The 19,473-nt window shown below is 41.4% G+C and overlaps 1 protein-coding gene across 4 annotated transcripts; it reads left to right on the top strand.

Moving 5' to 3' along the window:
* Positions 1–3,720: 3,720 nt before the first annotated feature.
* SSBP1 (single stranded DNA binding protein 1) lies at positions 3,721–19,445 on the top strand. 4 transcript variants are annotated; one of them, XR_006820587.1, is made up of 9 exons: positions 3,721–3,813; positions 4,453–4,519; positions 6,460–6,520; positions 7,101–7,241; positions 7,461–7,548; positions 8,996–9,084; positions 13,206–16,044; positions 16,625–16,705; positions 19,134–19,445. XR_006820587.1 is itself a non-coding variant. In XM_046021571.1 (8 exons), exons 2-7 carry the CDS (start codon positions 4,496–4,498, stop codon positions 13,247–13,249), a joined length of 447 nt encoding a protein of 148 aa, XP_045877527.1. In that variant the 5' UTR covers positions 3,721–3,813; positions 4,453–4,495; the 3' UTR covers positions 13,250–13,279; positions 19,134–19,445. The 4 variants fall into 4 exon arrangements, 1 of the variants encoding a protein (XP_045877527.1); XR_006820589.1 differs by having other exon boundaries at positions 3,812–3,951; XR_006820588.1 differs by lacking the exon at positions 3,721–3,813 and adding an exon at positions 3,875–4,006.
* The last annotated feature ends 28 nt before the right edge of the window (positions 19,446–19,473 follow it).

Raw genomic sequence — 19,473 nt, 5'->3', positions numbered from 1 at the left:
CTTTTTCTAATTTAAAAGGGAAAAAGGGCAAGGCCAAAGATAATTTTGTAGCTCTGGGCATCTATTTTTTATTATGTTAGTCACCATACAGTACATCATTAGTTTTTTATGTAGTGTTTCATAATTCATTGTTTGTGTATAACACCCAGGGTTCCATGCAATACATGTCTTCCTTAATACCCATCACAGAGTTCACCCATCCCTCCCCCACACCACACATCCCTCTACAACTGTCAGTATGTTTCCTGGAGTCCATAGTCTCTTATGGTTCATCTCCCCCTCTGATTGCCTTCCCTTCATTTTTCCCTTCCTTCTCCTAATGTCCTCCATGCTCTTCCTTATGTTCCACAAGTAAGTGATAATTGACTTTATCTGCTTGACTTATATCACTCAGCATAATCTCCTCCAGTTCCATCCATATTGATGCAAAAGTTGGGTATTCATCCTTTCTGATGGCTCAGTAATATTCCATTATATATATGGACCATGCTCATGGATTGGAAGAATAAACATTGTTAAAATGTCTATACCACCTAGAGCAATCTATACTTTTAATGCCATTCTGATCAAAATTCCACTGGTATTTTTTAAAGAGCTGGAACAAACAATCCTAAAATTTGTATGGAACCAGAAGAGACCCCGGATTGCTAAGGAAATGTTGAAAAAGAAAAAAACAAAACTGGGGGCATCGCATTGCCTGATTTCAAGCTTTACTACAAAGCTGTGATCACCAAGACAGCATGGTACTGGCACAAAAAACAGGCCCTGGGCATCTCTGATAGACACTTCACTTTCTCAGCGAGCTTTGCAAAGGATGAAAGCCCTGAATTATTCCACTACTGCCAGGGGAAATGGTAGCTGATTAAAGTCACATTGCTATCTGTCACTACTCAGCTTTGAGAAGGCCCTTTCTGGGCCCTGGACGAACTACAGAGTCTACAGTTATGCAAACTGGAGATTCTTGAAAGAGAGAGGCAGCTCTATTACAAAAATACTTTTCAGCCACTCTTCTAGGTCCCTGATTCTTTGTTGTTTTTAGTCTTCTAATTTCAGGCTTATTTGAGTATCCTTCCAGGTTCTTCCTTTTTTTTTTTTTTTGTTCTAGCCTATGACCTGAACCCTTCTAAAGCCTCTCCTCGCTTTAGAGCATAATTTTTGATTCACAAATTCACAAGGTCCCTGTCCTCTAGAGCTCACAGACAATGGGGAAGATGAGGCACCTTCATGGTCACCTACATTATAATACGAGATAAACGGAGTGTGTAAAGAAAGTGAAATTAGAGAAAAAAGTAAGGACTTTTGAGTAGAGAATTCTGAAGGTCTGGAAAAGGGCATTTCAGATGCTGAGAACAGTGAGCAAAGCGATGCTGGAGCATTTGTTGTGGGGAAGGAGGATCTAGGTGATAAGAAAATGCTTCAATTCTGTTCTTCCACAACATTATACATTTACGTATTTTGTATATTTTAATTTTTTTGTCAAGAAAAAGTAAGGTAGCACTTGTGATTTGTTTCAACAGTCTAAGGAGCATGTGTATTAGTAATTCGTGTCTGAGAATTGAGATTAGTTTAAGATGCTACTTATTTAGATTAAGGTGTTATTTATGAAGTTATGAGTTTGCCCAAGAATGTTTTCAATTGGCATACCTTCTGCTTATTTATTTTTAAAGATTTTATTTATTTGACAGGGAGAGACACAGCGAGAGAGGGAATGCAAGTAGAGGGAGAGGGAGAAGCAGGCATCTGCCAAGCAGGGAGCCAGATGCGGGGCTCCATCCAGGACCCTGGGATCATGACCTGAGCTGAAGGCAGGCACTCAATGACTGAGCCACCCTAGTGCCCCTGCTTTTTTATTTTAACCAACCCTTTCCACACTCCTCACTCAGAAGTATGTGCAAATAGAAAGAGGGAGAGGTCGGTGGCATAATGAAATAACTTTGAGGGCCGAGTGCATATGGACAAATGGATGTCGGTGATCAGGCAGAAGTTTTAAAGATGATTCAAAAGTTCAAGTCTGGGATAATCTTGGTACCATTAAAATAAACAAATAGCTGAAAAGGGGGAAATTGGTTTTGGAGGACAGGATGAATTTTGCTTTTCATTTGAGTCAACAGCTCAAGTAGAAGGAAGATTTTTTTTAAATGTAATTTTTAAAAACGATTTTGTTTATTTTAGAGGGAGGGAGCCAAGGAGGAGGGAGGGAGAAAGGGAGAGAGTCTCCAGCACACTCTGGGCTGAGCATGGGGCCTGAGGCGGGGCTGGATCTCAGGATACTGAGCTTATGACCTGAGCCTAAACCAAGAGTCAGATGCTTAGCCGAGTGAGCCCCTAGAAGTGCGATTTTTAAACAGGAGATCACTGGAGGGCACTGACAGTAATAAAATAGCTGGTGGGGTGTGGGACAACTGGTACCTGTGGAAGGCCTGAAGGCAGTATAACACGCTGTTTCAGGAGCTAAACATTGTGAAGGCAGAGGAAAAACGGGAGATTAGTGTCCAGAATATACCAACTAGAAGGCCAGGCTTTTAGGAGCAGGTTAAAGTGTGCACTGGAGACCATGTGAAGTAGTTTGTGTTTTACTCCTTTAACGGCAAAAATGGGCCAATGAAGCCCTGTAAGTAGGGTTTGGAGAAGGTGATGTGCTTGTTAGAATGGGCTGGAGGGTACCCTCCTTTTCCAGACGTTGGACAGGACAAAGACGGGCAGAGGAGGGGCCTGGGGAGGCTGCCTCTGGTCTGTATCCTGCGACCTGTGGGACCCCAATACCCTCTTGCTAAGCAGGGCCAAGATTAGGGTGAATGAGGCAAAATTTCAGGGGTGCCCAGAAACACAGCAATCCAGATCAAGGCCACTTTAATGCAATACTTAAAAAAAAATATTAAAATTAAAGATCCACAAGGAAGAACATATCAGAATTTTAAATAAAACAAGATCAACAAGCTGAAGTTAATTAAAACTATGTAAGAGTGCAACTTGGTCAAGAAAAATGGTCAGAAATGGCAATTCCTGCAACTGGAAATAAGCAAAGGTGTTGATTTTTGCAATTATTGACCAATTTACTTCTATTAAAGCCAGGAAAGTAAAACTACAGTGACTTGCTTTTTGGTATAAATAAAATATTTAAACTTAATGCTGTGAGTTTTAATATACCCTCTCTTCAAATTTTCGATATTCAAGTACTTCAGTGTTCTGGATTTTTTTTTTTCTTTTTCTGTATGTAAAAAAGTTCATTTTTTCCTTGTGCCTCAGGATTCACTATGGCTCAGAACTTACACTTAGTTAAATTTTTTATTTTTTTGTTCCTCACAGATTTTTTTGAATAACTATATCCTTAAAATATTATCCTGATTCTTCCTAAAATAGTTTTTAGGGTGTTTCGGCACACCCTGAATTTTTCGCTCTCAGCCCTTTTTCTGGTAACCCTATAAGTTAGTAGGCCTGGACATTCCCAAGTCTTTCCCGAGGCCCCGCTGTCCTCTGTTTCGTCTACCTCGCCCCCTCCTGGTCCAGGCTGGGAAGCTTGTCAAATAATTTCATTTCATTAGAAACTTAAAATCAGCTCCACTCACCACTCAGCGGCGTTGCCGTCTCCGCTCCCGCCAAGAAAAAAGCTCCCGGAACTATCCCATCATGGATGCTTGCTTCCCGCGGCGCTAGCCGGAGCATTTTTACGGCGCACGCTGCAGACTTTCCGTTTTCTTATTCGTCTCGCGAGGCTTGCGTCGATCTCTATCCGGAAGTGCTCACCTAGCTCGAAGCTGAACCGGCTCGAGCGTTCGGCGAGGGAGGGAGGGAGCCAGGAGTTCCTCGCTAAGTGTGCGTGCGGCCCGGGACGTGGTGCAGTGTTTGTCTTGGCCCTTTTCACCTGTGCGGAGGACTTCAGGGTTTTCTGCCACTTTTACGTTGCTGGTTAGGACCGCTACCTTTGAGAAAGGGCGCCCACCCTTCCCGGCAGTGAGGCCGGGGTGTCCTGGGATCTCCATGGTCTTTGCTAACGGGATTGGAAGCAGTAATTTTTGCTGCAGCAAGTTTCAGATTTAAGCCCCTTGGTGATATTGTCATACTTAATCGAATCCTCACCGTGCATTAGGAACTAACTTAGGGGTATTGAATGTGGCTGAATAAATCAGAAGAAAGCCCCAGCTCTAAGGGGGCTTGCATTTTAATAAAAATTGAGAAGACTGGAATGCAAATGGGCATAAATCAGAATTTTTTTTTGCATGTGGCAGAGGAAGTGGAAGCCAAGGGGAATAAAAAAGATAAACTTTTTTTTTTTTTTTTGAGGGGGAAGTCCTCGTAAAATGCTCAGGGATGTTGATGTTTATGTTCGCAAGGTGGCCTGCGTAAAAATTATGAATGCAGTTAGAAATTTAGGGTCGGTGAATTTGTGCTTTTGCTCTTAGAAACACCATTTATCATATTCTCCCTCCACCTTCTCTTTTTTTATCCCCCCAGGGGAAGACCAAAGACTAGATTGTAGGAAAAGCAAATAGAAGCCATGTTTCGAAGACCTGTGGTACAGGTAACCACTTTTACATATTAGTGTTGAGATGCGTTATGATCAACTGTAGTGATCAGATCTCGTCAGGCTTTTGACTGCAGAGGCAAAAGGCGTTTGGGCCCACCTACTTTATGTGTACTCATTTGATAGGATTTGGGACAGGTTTTACTTGTGTAAGTGATGTTCACTAAAACAAAAAATAATTTCCTAGCTTACATGTATAATGGGAGTCATGGTTTTTAAAAACATGCTACTTGCATTTAGATCAGTTAGCGTTTAATGTCTTTAGTGATCTAAAGACCATAAGAATCATTTCCAGTACTTTTTTTAATGAGGCATGTGGTCAGACCGTCCTCTGTGGTCAGACTTCACCCCGCATCTCCCTGTCCTGAAGAGTGCGTCTGAAGTCATCATGTCACCACAGATGTACGACGACCTGAATTCCTTCTCACTCCCACCAATCTGACTTCTTATTTCTCCGGACACTCTAGCCAACCTTCACCCAGACTAGACCACCCATTTTCCTCACTTGTATTTGGTCACCAAGTTTGTAGTTTTTTCTTTATAACACCTCTCTCACTCCCCAACCTATTAAGACTGATGAAGAATCAGTTCCTCTCAGAAACCTGTTCTCCTCTCCCCCAGTCTGCAGTAGAATCGACCCTGTATTCTTGGATCCCCACTTTAACCTCTACATAGTTCTAGCCTTTCTCAGTGTATTGTGTGTTGGAATTTGGAACACAGAAGAATTACTGCTGTCTTAATACTACAGTGTGAAGATGTATACAAGAGTTAAAATTTTAATTTTAAAAATCATCCCAGTTAAAATCTTTCCCTATTTCTGCTTTTCTAGTGGTTCTTAATTTTTGTGTTTCCCAAATGAGACCCATTATTCGGAGACTTGGGAGCTCTGGCTCATCTGAGTATTTCAAGTAGGACCTTTCGAGAAGCATGATAACAGTCCTAGTTTGAGTCTTTACCGTGTGGCAACTCCATAAAAATGGAGTTCTTCTTAACCACCTTGTGTCCCAAAACGTAGTGCTAGGGTTCCGTAGTCTGCACTGCCCCAGGAACGGGTGTTCATTTGGGTGGTGGACATCTGCTTTTTATATTAACGGTGCTATCCACTCGACACACACTTCTCTGATGTACCGAGTAGTTCTCTGAACACTGAAACCAGCCACGTGCCCAGAGGTGTGTGTTCTTCTCCCGGCAGGAGCCCTTGAACAGAATGTCTTCAAGGAGGCAGCAGAGGGCAGTGGGAAAAGTGGCAGCCTTGGTGTCAGATGGCCCTGGGTTTTAGGCACAACTTGCCTGTTATTTCTTGTAGGATTTTGGGCAGGTTAATCTGTCTAAAATTTTTTTTTTTTTTTTTTTTTTGGTCTCTAAAGTAGGGATAATTTTACATAATTGATGGATTTTTTCCAAGTTCTAATCTGTAAGAGGTAAAGCACTTAGCTGGTGTTCAGTAATGATAGTGTTGTGTCATTGCTGCTGTTTTGTGTCACTTACTACCTTCCACCGTCAGACAGACTTAAATAGTCCTATTTTTGTCCTTTATCAGAGAATCCAATTTGTCTGAGACTTTTTCCTTTGCTCTATCTAAAGCATGAATTTTTCCAACGTATATTTGACTTTACCCTTTGTGTGCAGCCACAGAAGCACCATAATCAGGAGGGCTGCCAGAAAAAGAAACAAGGATTCTACATTAACCTTCCTGGGTGTGCCGTCTAGGACATGGTACCCTTGGGCTTCTGGAGTAGTCGGCCCTCAGGGCCCTCAAGCGTTTGCGTGGTCCTCGTGGTGCTGTGAGGGGGAACACGTGACATGCACTGCTAGTCCTCTGGGGGTGTGTGCTGTAGGAGCCGCTGACTTGATGGTGACCGAGTGTGAGCAGGTCTTCTGTTGGGTTTACCTTTCCTCCCAAATTAAAGCCATTTTACTCATTTGTTCTACTTTAGGTATTTCATCAGTTCGTAAGACATGAGTCTGAAGTAGCTTCCAGCTTGGTTCTTGAAAGATGTAAGTAGTAGCTAATTTCCTAGTATAAAGTATGTTATTTGTAGCAACGTACAAATATTCTTAAGTGTTGGAGAAGAGGTGCACTAGTTGGGTTGTTATCTGTTAATCCTCAAGCCCTTGGCCCATGTTTGCCTGTCCGCCCTTGGCCTCATCCCAGCAGGCTGAGGGGCCTTGTAAGAATTTCCTTGAGTCCTGTTTGGTTATCTCAGTCTTCCAAGGTCATCTGCTATTTGGCTGGGGGAGTGAAAGTTTGTGCAAGCTGTTCTTTCACAGAAATATTCACTCATATTTGTAAAGATTTTCAAATCTCAGATTTGTCCTTTCAATCGTATGTTTTTTTTCAAAAAAAGGTATTTTAAAGATTTTAAGATAAAATAAAGAGCTTAACGTTTGATTTTTGGGGTACTTTAAGAATATTTTCTCCCTTCTTTTCCCTCCTAGCCTCTCCTTATTTGCCCCAACTTAGCTCTGATCTTCTAGAACCTGTTTAAGGCTGAGATCGAGGTTGAAGTAGTATTCGTAGCTATTCCCCTTCTGGACCTTTCTCTAAATCTCATTTTATTTACACACTGCATTTCAGCTCTGAACCGTGTGCAGCTGCTGGGGCGAGTGGGTCAGGACCCCGTCATGAGACAGGTGGAAGGGAAAAATCCAGTCACAATATTTTCTCTAGCGACAAATGAGATGTGGCGGTCCGGGGAGAGTGAAGCATACCAGATGGGTGAGTATGAAAGACTAGGGTTTTCATTGTATCAGCAATAAAGAGACATTTTTATTCTCAGTTGACTAGAGATGAGCTACTTTTAGAAAGAATCTTTCTTCTCTAGTTCTGTTCCTTTCTCTCAGAAATTGTGACATTGGTTTTGCTGGGCATGTTGTCTTTTGGCATTTGTTTCGTGTGCTGGCATTTATAACCATGTTTCCTATTCTTGTGATGTAGGTGATGTCAGTCAAAAGACAACATGGCACAGAATATCCGTATTCCGCCCAGGCCTCAGAGATGTGGCATACCAGTATGTGAAAAAGGGGTAAGTTGAGGAAAAAAGGATTTTATAGATTGAGTGGCTTAAAAAACTGGTCTGAAGTGTTCCCGGGGAATGCCTATCTCCTTTATCCTACTAATTACTCCGTTAACTCGAGATACTTATTCGCAGCTTAGTACTATATGCATGGGGTGTTGCCATGTATGACTAATGCAGAGATCTATAAAACATGGTTCAGCTTTCTAAGAATTTACAGTTTAGGACAAATGAGGAGTGTACATAAATAGAAGCAGATGAGGCAAGAGGGAAGGCAGAGTGTATTGAGTGCCGTGTGAGCAACTGTAACGCATGCTTTCAGGAGTTCCCATGTCGCCTCTTGGCATCTACATGGGGCCCTTAGCACAGGACCTGGAGTGTCTGAAGTCTGACTCAGTGAGGTATGGCGGTGTTCACAGCACGTATGCTATGGTAGATAATTTTGTCAGCTTAATAGTTCCCTGTTAGGATGCTTGGATTAATTATAAATAAAAATTGTCATTTCCAAACCTACCGAAGGACGAAAGGGTGTGTTGAACAACAATTGTATTCATAGTTAATATATTGAGAAATGTATTTGTTTTATAGAAATGAAGTGTATTTCCTGAAAAACAATTTCAGGAATAACTAAAATTTGTTTCTTTTTAATAACTGCATGCCTTTTTTAATGTGTATTTCCGTTGTCCAGTATGTATGTATATTTGTATGAATTTGCATTTACACATACATAAATACAGGAAATTTCAAGAAAAGTATCTGTATGCAGTTTCACCCATGGATTGATGCATTTGTGTGTATTCCCTTTGGCCTACAATCATTGCATCCGTTTTGTCCACTTTCTGTTTTTTGGTGATGGTAGACTCTGAAAATGATGCCAGCATGCATTTTCTGCCCCTTAAAATCAGCTATGGTTGTCTTGTAGTTCAGCCTTCTAAACAGTACAGAAATAGTCTTAGTAATTAACGCTAAGTGAAATACTGAGCTGAATACCTGTTTTGAATTTTAATAATCTAAGTCCCTTGAGAATAAGTTCATGCACCTGACTATGGGAAGGAATTGGACAATAGCGAGAATCAGCAAGTCTTTTAGGGAGTCCAGAGTCAAAGTGGAGGAAAATGTTGGAAATCAGTCCTAGAGATTGAAAGGATCCCACGATACTGCTCTTCCAATTCGTGGTCTTAAAGTCACTTTTTTTTTTTTTTTTTTTTTAACTTTTATGAGGACTGCTGGCAGCTCAAGGCTGAGAGCTGTACGTGTCAAGACCGTGTGGACGTTCTGTTTCAGTACCTTTAGTACTCCTAATGTTGAAACTTGGAGATGTGGTAGCAAAAATGAGATTATGCCTGATTCTCTCTTTCATCCTTCGTGTGTACTTGTTACTGCCTCTCACCGAACTCTGTCTCTTAAAACAGATGACAATCTCCAGGCTGAAAACTGTAAATTTTACTTTTATCAGGTCCCGAATCTATGTAGAAGGGAAAGTAGACTATGGTGAATACACAGATAAAAATAACGTGAGGCGGCAAGCAACAACGATCATAGCTGGTAAGAAGCTTGTGATAATAGCTATTCCCTGCACCCCCTTCCCTTTTTTAAAAGCTTGGCTTGTTGTCAGTAACTTGAATGGAGGCTTTGAGTACTGATGCTGCGATTGTCAGGCAGCTCACCGTGAGCGCTGGGAGTGTGGTTTGTGAGTTTGCTCTGAGTGTCTTGTGTTCTGGTGGTGCAGAACGTTGTCTCTACTCGGTTTCATTTCACAGGTGACTTTTGAGTAGAGTGTCTGTGTCGGTACTTAGCTGTTTGAAGTGAGAACTTTAACGTCTCTAAGGAACTGGCTAAACAGGCAGAAGCCTGTGCCAAGATAGAGTCACTCTACTGTGAGTGGCATTAGACATTTGTGCAGGTTTAGTCACCTCCGGGTTGGTCCTCACAGGATGATTTTAAGTTCCTGTTGTTCCCCTTAGACAAAATGTGAAACAATGTAGAAAACATAGACACACAAAGTTTAAGGAAGGTCAGGAAGATACCCCCCAGAGCAGAGTTTTCAAACTTCTATGAAAATTCAACAAGAATTTTGAAACAAATGTAGCCCTTTGGACATATTTAAGTTGACATGAAAATTTTTTTCAATACGGGATTGTTACTCTGAAATATATTAATGGATGTAAATAGCATAGCAATTTGATACCCAGCATCCTTGAAAAAAATACATGAACAAGCTCTTCAACATTTGGAAGTTTTATGTTGTTTCTTTTTCTCTGAATTTATTTTTCCATTTTCTCCTAAGAAATGTAACTTCATACATATTGTATAAATAAGAATATTTTATTATTCATCTTATTAGATTTACAACACAAATACATACATAAATTATTTTTATTTAGATTTTACTTGAAATTTTGTTTTGAATAAAATTTTATTTAAAAATAAAATTATTTTTAAATTTAAAAATATTTTTTAAAATTCTGTGATATTAAGGCTATAAATGTTACATTTTCTTTTGATTGAGTTATCATTATAGTTGTTTTTAAAACATAAAATACTAAAGCAGTTTTAATATATAAATTTGAAAACTGAAATTGTATTGGAAATGCACTTTTTAATGAGAGAAGTGCTCCTATTTTAACTCTTCAATAAATTGTTAGAATAAGACAACTGTTGGGATGCCTTCGGCTCAGGTCTTGATCCCACCTGGGATCGAGTCCCACATCAGGCTCCTTGCTCAGCAGGGAGCCTGCTTCTCCCCCTGCCTCTGCCTGCCACTCTGTCTGCCTGTGCTCACTCTCTCTGACAAATAAATAAATAAAATATTAAAAAAGAAAATAAGACAATTGTTAAAGATTTTATTTATTTGAGAGAGAGAGAGTGAGCGAGCGAGGGAACACAAGCAGGGCAAGTGGGCGAGGTAGAAGCAGGCTTCCCGCTGAGCAGGGAGCCCGACCGATGCAGAGCTTGATCCCAAAACCCTAGGATCATGACCCGAGCTGAAGGCAGATGCTTAACGCACTGAGCCACTGAGGTGCCCCAAAATAAAACAGTGGTTAAACATTGATTCTATTATTAGTTTTTATGGATGTAAACACTGAGAAACCTTTTGCATGAGTAAGTACATAGAAATGAAATAAGGTTATGTCTCAAGTGTTTATGTACTTCTGAGATATGCCAAAATTGGGTATCTTTTAAAAATTAATTTTTTTGATTATTGAAAATGTCAAACATACACAAACATGGAAAAGTGGAAAAAAATCTTCTGTCGTTTAGCTTCGACAATTATCAACTGATGGCCGGTATTATTTCTTCTGTTTCCCCACCCTACTTTTCCTCCATTTGGATTATTTTCTAGTGAATTCCCAGACATTATATTATTTCATTCATAAATATTTTTAGTAGGTATTTCTGAAAGATAAGGATTCCTATTTAAAGTGTAACTACAGTGCTATTATCACACTTAATATTAGGAGATTATTAAATGTTTTTTCACCAGACATCACAATGTTTCAGTTTCTTTGCTTCATAAATACAAGTCCATAGGTTATCTTACATGGTTTATATGTATCTTAAGTCTCTTAATCTTTTTTTTAAAAGTTTTTATTTATTTGACAGAGAGCTCACAAGTAGGCAGAGAGGAAGGCAGAGAGAGGGAGAAGCAGACTCCCTGCTGAGCAGAGAGCCTGATGCGGGGCTCGATCGCAGGACCCTGAGATCATGACCCAAGCCGAAGACAGGCTTAACCCACTGAGCCATCCAGGTGCTCCCAAGTCTCTTATTCTTATGAGAAAATTTATTTCCTCACAATTCTGGAGGCCAGACCTCTAAGAACTTAAGTCTCTTAATTGACAGATTTTCCTTTTACCTTTCTTTTTTACCTTGCTCTAGGGTTCATGTCTTAACTAGTCTACCCTATTGATAAACTATAATTTGTTATAAATAATAAAAAATACATTTCTTGTGGTTTCTCTGAGGTATATTGATCTTGAAAACCAACATAGTTATCTTTCTACCCTCATTATCAGATCTTAGATGAGGTCCTATCTGACCATTTTGATTTCATAATTCTTAGGTGTCTTGACAGTATTTCATTTCTGCATGCTCTTCTTCCTTGGGCCATGTCTCCAGAGATCTCTACCTATTCAAAAAATTTTTTGTAGACCTCTATGGGGCATAGAACTACACCTATGAGTTCAGCAGTGGAAAGTCAAACTTTCTAATAAAAAAGTTGGCATTTCTGGGGTGCCTGGGTGGCTCAGTGGGTTAAAGCCTCTGCCTTCGGCTCAGGTCATGGTCCTGGGATCGGGCCCTGCATCAGGCTCTCTGCTCAGCGGGGAGCCTGCTTCCTCCTCTCTCTGCCTGCCTCTTGCCTCCTTGTGATCTCTGTCTGTCGAATAAATAAAATCTTTAAAAAAAAAAGTTGGCATTTCTAAATCTCTATCAATTAGGTATTTATGAAGCATTTAACACTTTCATATTCCACTATAAACCAAAAGTATGGGCAAACTTTGGATGTATGAATTGTTCTGAACCAAGCCAACCGCTAAATAGAAGTAGTTCAGTTTATCTGTCATTTTGTTTTCTTCTTGTCACTAGTATTCACAGCATGGGTGAGTTAATTGAGTAATTAACAGATTTATGGTCAGTAGTAAAAATGAAGAGATCTTTAGTGACATTTGAATTGAAAGAAATAGATTTTATTGTTTTTTTCTTCAATCAACCAACATATAGTACATCTTTAGTTTTTGATGTAGTGTTCAGTGATTCATTAGTTACGTGTAACACCCAGTGCTCAGAAATAGAGTTTAAATTTGATTGCTTGGTCATTTTTTTCCTCCTAGGGGTCCACATCTTTAATGTAAAAGTAACCACCAGTGGATGGCACTCTTGCCTTTTTACACTGTGGCGTCAGTTGTAATAACCTTTCTGCATCAAAATACTGTTTTTAGAAGACTGTATTTATAAATACTGTAATAACCACTTTTTAAAATAATTCTAAAGTCACAAGAACCTGGATTTTTTTCAAGTTGTACAGGAAGTACTTCTTTTCCTTTGCTTCTCCTAAATGAACTCCATCTGGGACAACATTTTAAGTGCAGTGTCTGATCTTGTTTGAAAATGCTCTCTCTGTAATATTGATTCGTAAAAAATTTCCCAAGAATGAGTATAAAAAGTCAAGCTGTTGTAAAATTTAAAAATAGAGTGTCTTCTGTGTGAGTGTTACAGCCTACTTAAAGACCTCAGTCGGTTTGTCTTCGCTGACAGGGCCATATGTTGGGCCCCATCCTTTCTCTGTACCTCCAGTGCGGGGAACGTTACGCCTGGTCCCTCGTCTGTGCGTGCTTTCATGGCATCCATCTGAGCACTGCAGGCACTGAAGTTTGTGACTAGTTCTTTTGTAGGAAGTACTGCTGAGCAGTTGTAATCGTTTTCAGGGAAGACAAGAAATACCACACTTTTTCTGCAAGGTCTCAGTTGTCACGTCGCTGAAACCCAACTTTTAGCTCCTTTGGTGCGTCTTGTATATATGCCTCTCATGAACATAGCAGGACTTAGTTCACATATTGGGAATTTTTCTAAAATCCTGTTAGATAACAGCACTAAAGTATGTATCACAGGGGAACGATTAAATGAGAAAGAGTTCTGAAAATAATACTTATGATTTGGTTTCTTTACAGATAACATTATATTTCTGAGTGACCAGACCAAAGAGAAGGCATAGAGTGGACGAGTCTCCTTTGGCCATTGTTTGGTACAGTCTCATTTCCAAATCATGTATAGTCTTTATAGGTCCTAAGGACAAGAATTAAAATATTATTTTATATAAAATGAATGATAAGACTTCTCATGACTTTTACTCCCCCTCCGCTTTTTGTCTCATAGCCCTTTGTAGCTAATTGTTTATTCTTTTGATGGTTTCTGTGTACAAGTGTACAAAATAGTGAGCTGTCAGGTTCATCTGTGTCAGAGCAAAGGGCTAAGTGTCCTTTGGGATGCCCCCTTGTTTTTCGTGCACACTTTTGTACTATTGATTCAACCACTGAGTATTTGTTGAGCTTCACCATATGCCAGGCATTTATCCCATGGTTGTGAATAACGATTTTCTTACTGTTTGCTCTATAAACTAGATGGCAGGGACTGTATCGTCTCTGTTTACCTGCCCCTTAACCAGGACTTGGCACAGAATACTCGATAAACGGTGAGATGAATGACCCCAATGGGATATTAAGCTTTAGCCCAAACTGGAAGGGGTTGCTGAACAGTGGTTGGTATCTAACCTAGATAGCTTCAAGACTAACCTACCTTCTTCTCCTCTTTTGTTTTTGGGCAAATTTCACTAGTAGCATTCATGAAATAGATTTTATCAGCAGTCAAAACCTAAAATAATAAGGAGGGGTGAAATAGTTCATCTCCAGGTGATGCCTTAGGGGCTCTGGTTCCAGTATTTTCTATCTTTCTAAGCCCCATTACTATCCTTTAGTCTCATCCAGAACTTGGGGGTTCCCCAAACAACCTTTCACATTGCCTCCGTAGGTTAGAGCCTCAGGAATGCCATTTTCCTTTTATTTTTCCACATGGGCCCGTGGTGTGCATACACATCGTGTGCACACAGTTACTTTCATGATAAGATTCTGGAAGTTACGGGGTAAGAGTGATTTTCTAATAAATGACTACATAAAATGAACTTGAGTTTTTCAGTGTGTCTTATACTGTTCAGGTCTGCACCAGATCTGCACGGGTCTGCCTGCTGGTTGGCTGCAGTTCAGACTCGGCTGCCGCTGAGTCTGGTGTCCGGGTCCGATGATAGAAGTCCCTTACTCTGTCTAGGCTACCTGGCCTCCGGCTTGGCCTCCGGCTTTGCCTCCAGTCCAGCCTGTGTACGTGCGCCCCAGACGGCGTGTCTTGTCCGCTCTGCCGGAGATCTGGACTGTCTGGGGTTTCCCAGTTCACATGCTGCACTACAGACCCGCACTGAGCAGTGTTTTGTACTTACAGTGCAGTTTGGTCAAGGAAAGGTAGAGTTCTTTAGCTTTACCTTGTTTCTGCCCAGGAATAGTAGAACAGTGGTTGCCATTCCCTCCTCTCGATTGTCTTTTTTTCCTGCCGCAGGGACCATTAATCAGTACATTAACTCTGCTCCCTGACATCCTCTGTTCAAACTGGTGACATAATCCTCACTCTTTGTGCCACGTTCCTCAAGCAAAACGTAACGTAGATAAAATGGATCTTCGGGCCACTCTTTCTTGGAAAAGCTACTTTTCTACTCCTTAAACGTTGTGAGAGGTGATGCAGATTAGTATTCCTGTTAAGTAGTGTGCTTTGGGCAGGTAATATGGTGAACAAGACAGTTTAATGACCAGCCCAAAGCAACTCCGCGTCTCGGGCGCGGGGGCAGAAAGGCGCGGCCTGCAGGACCCCCATGAGGCGTAGGCTTCTGTTCACTCCGCTGCAGCTTACTTGACGGGCCCTGAGGTTGGGCAGCGGGGCTTTCAGAGTTGTGTACTCAGTGCGGAGCCTCCGCGTGCGTGTGGTGCTGCGGACCTGAGGTGCACAGCCGTGCCCTTCCCTCCTGGGCAGCCCCCTGTGCTGAGAAACTGTGCACCCCTCCCAAGCTGGTCTTGGAGGATGTGTGGGAGGTTGGTGGTAGGAAGAGTTGGTAGGGGTCTCCTAGGCCACGTTTTGTGCCTTGGATTCCCTTTTTCATGTTGTTGTGATATCAGGGAATATACCCGTGGGAAACTGTCCTTTGACTTTGATACTGGGATTCTATGTTAAGTGGAAAGTTGAGTATGATACTTAGAAGCGTGGGAGAAAAAGTATCAAACAGCATGTGGTGTTACCCCATTTTTGAAAAAGAAGTAATTGATAAAAGTATATGTTTAGAAACGTCTGGGAGGAGAAACATCAAACGGTTGTGATGATCTCTCGGTGGGGGATTATGTGTGGTTTTCCTTACTTTTTTTGCACTTTTATATATTTTATTTCTTTTAAAGCATTGAACATGCATTATTTTTATATTAAGAAAAAACAAAAGTTTTCGCTTTGGGGAAAAAATCTTTCCATTACTTCTGGGCCAGGCTTGCACTTCTGATTGACCTGCAGCTAGTACTGCCGCTTGTCCTGGAGGTGAGCGGGAGAGCAGGAGAGCCTCTCGTGTGTCGATGCCCATCTTCGGCGTCTTAGTATTACAGGCTTAGATACTTCATTCACCTTTTTTTCCCTTCTTTTTCTTTTGTGTTTCTCTTAATACACATGTAACCCAGAATAAAGGGCTTTAAAGACCAACCTGTATGATATCCACCATTTGCTGCCAACACAATTCTCAGAGTCATTCAGTTCTTAAAAATTACTGGACAGCGAATCCAAAAACATCCCAAAACACCAAAGATGTGTTTTTGTGGTTGTTTTGGGGATTACTTGTCATTGTCAGCTGGATTACAGCCTAATCTCTGCAATTCAGGAGAAATTACTGGTGGTTTCTCTGTATTCCTGAAGGAGACCAGGCAGTTTTCGAAGGTAGGATTGTCTTTTACTTAAAACTACCCGTTCATCCCCCTCCAGCTTAGCCTAGCACAGTGCCATTGCAGGGCTTTCTAAATGTCAGTTCGTTGGATTGCACTGAAGCACTGACATGAAAATGAGGGCAGAGTCACTTTTTTTGTCAAGGTTTGGATTATATGCTATGAAGCTTGGTGGGAGCAGCAGCAAGCAAATCATTGTAGAAAAGTTAATGACAGGGCGCCTGGGTGGCTCAGTTGATTGGGTAACTGCCTTTGGCTCAGGTCATGATCCTGGAATCCCGGGATCGAGTCCCACATCCGCTGCCTGCTTGGTGGGGAGTCTGCTTCTCCCTCTGACCCTTCCCCTTCTCGTGCTCTCTCTCTCTCATTCTCTCTCTCTCAAATAAATAAAATCTTAAAAAAAAAAAAAAAAGTTAATGAGTTTTAGAGACATCTCTTACAAGGTAATAATTACCATAATAATGCCTGACATTTATTCTGTACTTAACAGATGCCAGGCCCTGAGCTCAGGGCTTTTTATTGTTGTCTCATTTCACTGTTATCCTTAAGAAGGTGGTATTATCCTGATTTTACAGGTGAGGAAACGTGAAACTGAGAGGTTAAGTAACATGTCAGAGTCATGCAGCTTCTCAGGCACACTGGGAGTGTGAGTTTAGGTATGTGAAGCTCGTGTTTTGCTGTCTGCTTGCTGTCTGCTTCCCATTGTCTCCCTCTTCCATTGGCTCTGCTATTCAGAACCCCCCACAGATAACTTTTGACCATTCGGGGTGCATCAAAGTCACACTGGGAGTTGCAGTACATAAACGGTTTTGGTTGGGATAGAATTGGGAGTGAGGGAGAAATACCTATACCTCTTCATTCTTTCTCATTTTTCAGTCTGATGATCCTCCAGGAGAGTTGCAGTTAATCTCTTTACCAAGTTATCTTTATATGTTCTTCTTGCTTCCTTGTTATCCAGCAGTTTTTTTTTACTGGTTAAAATAGGTTCACAGTGTCTGCTCCTCTTATTGTTTCCTCGTTGTTTCCTTCCTGCTGAGGGTTGAAATTGTCAGCAAGATTGCTCAGGAATTTGACAGGCTCACTTCTTAGAGAATGAGACTTTGGCAGGTGTCAGCAGCACTGCAGTCCTTTCTCACGACTAAATTTGCTTTTGTGCCATTCCCACAGCCTGTGCTGGGATGGCGTGTAGCTGTTTAGGTTGTCCAAATCATGTAGCCACGATAATGACATTTCACCTTTTGTCTCTTTATTCTTCATCCATTTGCTCTCTGCCGTGTTTTGGGACCTTGGGGTGTTGTTTGTCCGTACAGGTGTACACTGTAATTTTGTAGCTTTCCTGCGACACCTGCTGTTTGGATAAAAGGTGGCTTCTCGTGGTAGTTCAGTTAAGGCTGTGTAGTCAAGACAGCCTGGATCTGCTCCACTTACCAGCTGAGGGGCGTCTGCTCAGTTTCTTAACTTTTGCCTGTGTTGGATTTTTTTGTCGTTTTGTTTTCCTGTGAATAAAACAGGGAAAATAGTGGTCCTACGTTACAGGCCTGCTGTGAGCAATGAATAATGCGTATAACTTACATAGTGCATATTAACCGAATCAAGTGCTCAGTACTACTGGCCATTATTATTCTGGCTGTAGTTATTTTAAACAAGGTGTTATCTCTTTTGGTCCCCATGCCCGTCTCCCCAAGTCTCATAGGATACTTACTAACTTAGGTTATCGTACTTGGCTTATGTTGTTGTTAATGTCCGTGGGTTACTGAGAACATAGTTTGTGTTAGTGGTTTTTGGTTTGCTTTTAATCTTCCATGGCTATTTACAGATAATCTGGGTGTGTTTTTAAATTCAAAAGTCAGTTGGGCACCTACTTCATACCATGCATGTGTACAGGCCTAGATACAGGGATAAATAGAACAGGGCTAGAAGGGAGAAAGCCTGCCGGCAATTAGGAAGCCACTGAAGGAGCCTAGAAAGGTTAGCAGAGTGGGGACTCTAGGTGGCACGAGGGGAATGTGGTCTTCACGATTCATTCACCGTGCAACAGTTACATGCCAGATCCCGTTATGGACCTGGGTAAGGAATACTGAGTAGGAGAACTTGTAGCTCTGCCCAGGATGTGCTAGGGACCGAGTAGGTGCTGGCAGTAAGAGAAAAGGCCGTGAAGAGAGAATTCTGAAGCTGCTTGGGCAGATGTGTGGATATTTTGTTTCTGAGACTAAGGAACGTGAATGTGGGAGCCGATTTGAGAAGAGGAAAGATCAGGAGTCGTTTTGAACATAGTTTAATCATAAAGTCCCTAGCTTATATTTGATATCAATGAGTGGAGCTCAGAAGAGCAGTCAAGACAAGAGTGACTATTTTTTTCTTCTGCCAAACACTTTTGAAGCACATTTTGTGAGACAACATAACATGTTGCCAGGATTACAGCTTTCTGTTGTGGAAAACCATATGATGGGAAAGATTTCCAGTTGCTTACCAGTTTTACAGTGTACCAGGGACTTGTGTTAATCAGGTGTGGCAAGATGATGGACACGAAGACAGTTGTCTTGAAAGAAGAGTTTGTTATAGTTCTCAAGAGGAGGTCTCATGCCGTACCATTTGAGCCACATGGGGATGCACCAGTGTAGGCCAGAAGGCAGAAGGAATGAGGGGAAAGTGCGCACCAGACCTTTTATTGTGGTTTTTGTGGGATAGAATAATTTTCACCAGGCTTTGGGCAATAGGGGTGGTCCCTTGTTGTCAGGTACTTGGTGATTTGGGGCAGAGGAATAGTGTTCTGGACTGCAGGGTAAAAGGAGGCTAATGGTGGGTATGAAATCGGGATTGGTTGGTTTGTGTATTAACGACTTGCTCATGGACAAGTGTTTACTATTTCTAGGAATTACCTAATGTTGGGAGGGGTTAGTTACTCCCAGGGTCTGGGAGGCTCCAAGATGTCAAACATCAAAATATGGAAAATAAGAAACATGATTAATTCACTACCCAGTAGCCATTATCCTTTCTGCTGAACCCATTAATTTACAGAGCCCACATTTGATTGGAGGTGACCGTGTGCACCGCTGAAGTACTGCGTTCTATTCTCCTTTGCAGTTAACAGTTGCTAAGGGGCTGTAAGCAGAAGTCATTTGGTGGTTCTTCCAGGAAAGCTTCTTAAATGATTAACTCTGTTGGGAGGCTTATCCTTTGTGCTTCTCCGGACCCTCACCTGGCATTTTCTGGTCCGAAATGTGGACATGATGGCTGAATCTCCAGCAGCCATCTTGGACCATGAGACGATCTTCAGGATGGAAGACAGAAGAAGCTGGGATCTGCGATGACCATGGAACCACCATACCAGTCCTGGACAGTCTATCTCTGGACTTCTTTGGGAGACACAAATAAATCTCTGCCTTGTTTAAGCCACTTCTTTGTGCTTTGCAGTTAAACTTCA

Source organism: Meles meles, chromosome 10 (assembly GCF_922984935.1).
Source record: "Meles meles chromosome 10, mMelMel3.1 paternal haplotype, whole genome shotgun sequence".
NCBI lineage: Eukaryota > Metazoa > Chordata > Mammalia > Carnivora > Mustelidae > Meles > Meles meles.
The sequence above is the reverse complement of the archived record's forward strand: the minus strand, read 5'-3'. Positions and strand labels throughout refer to the sequence as shown.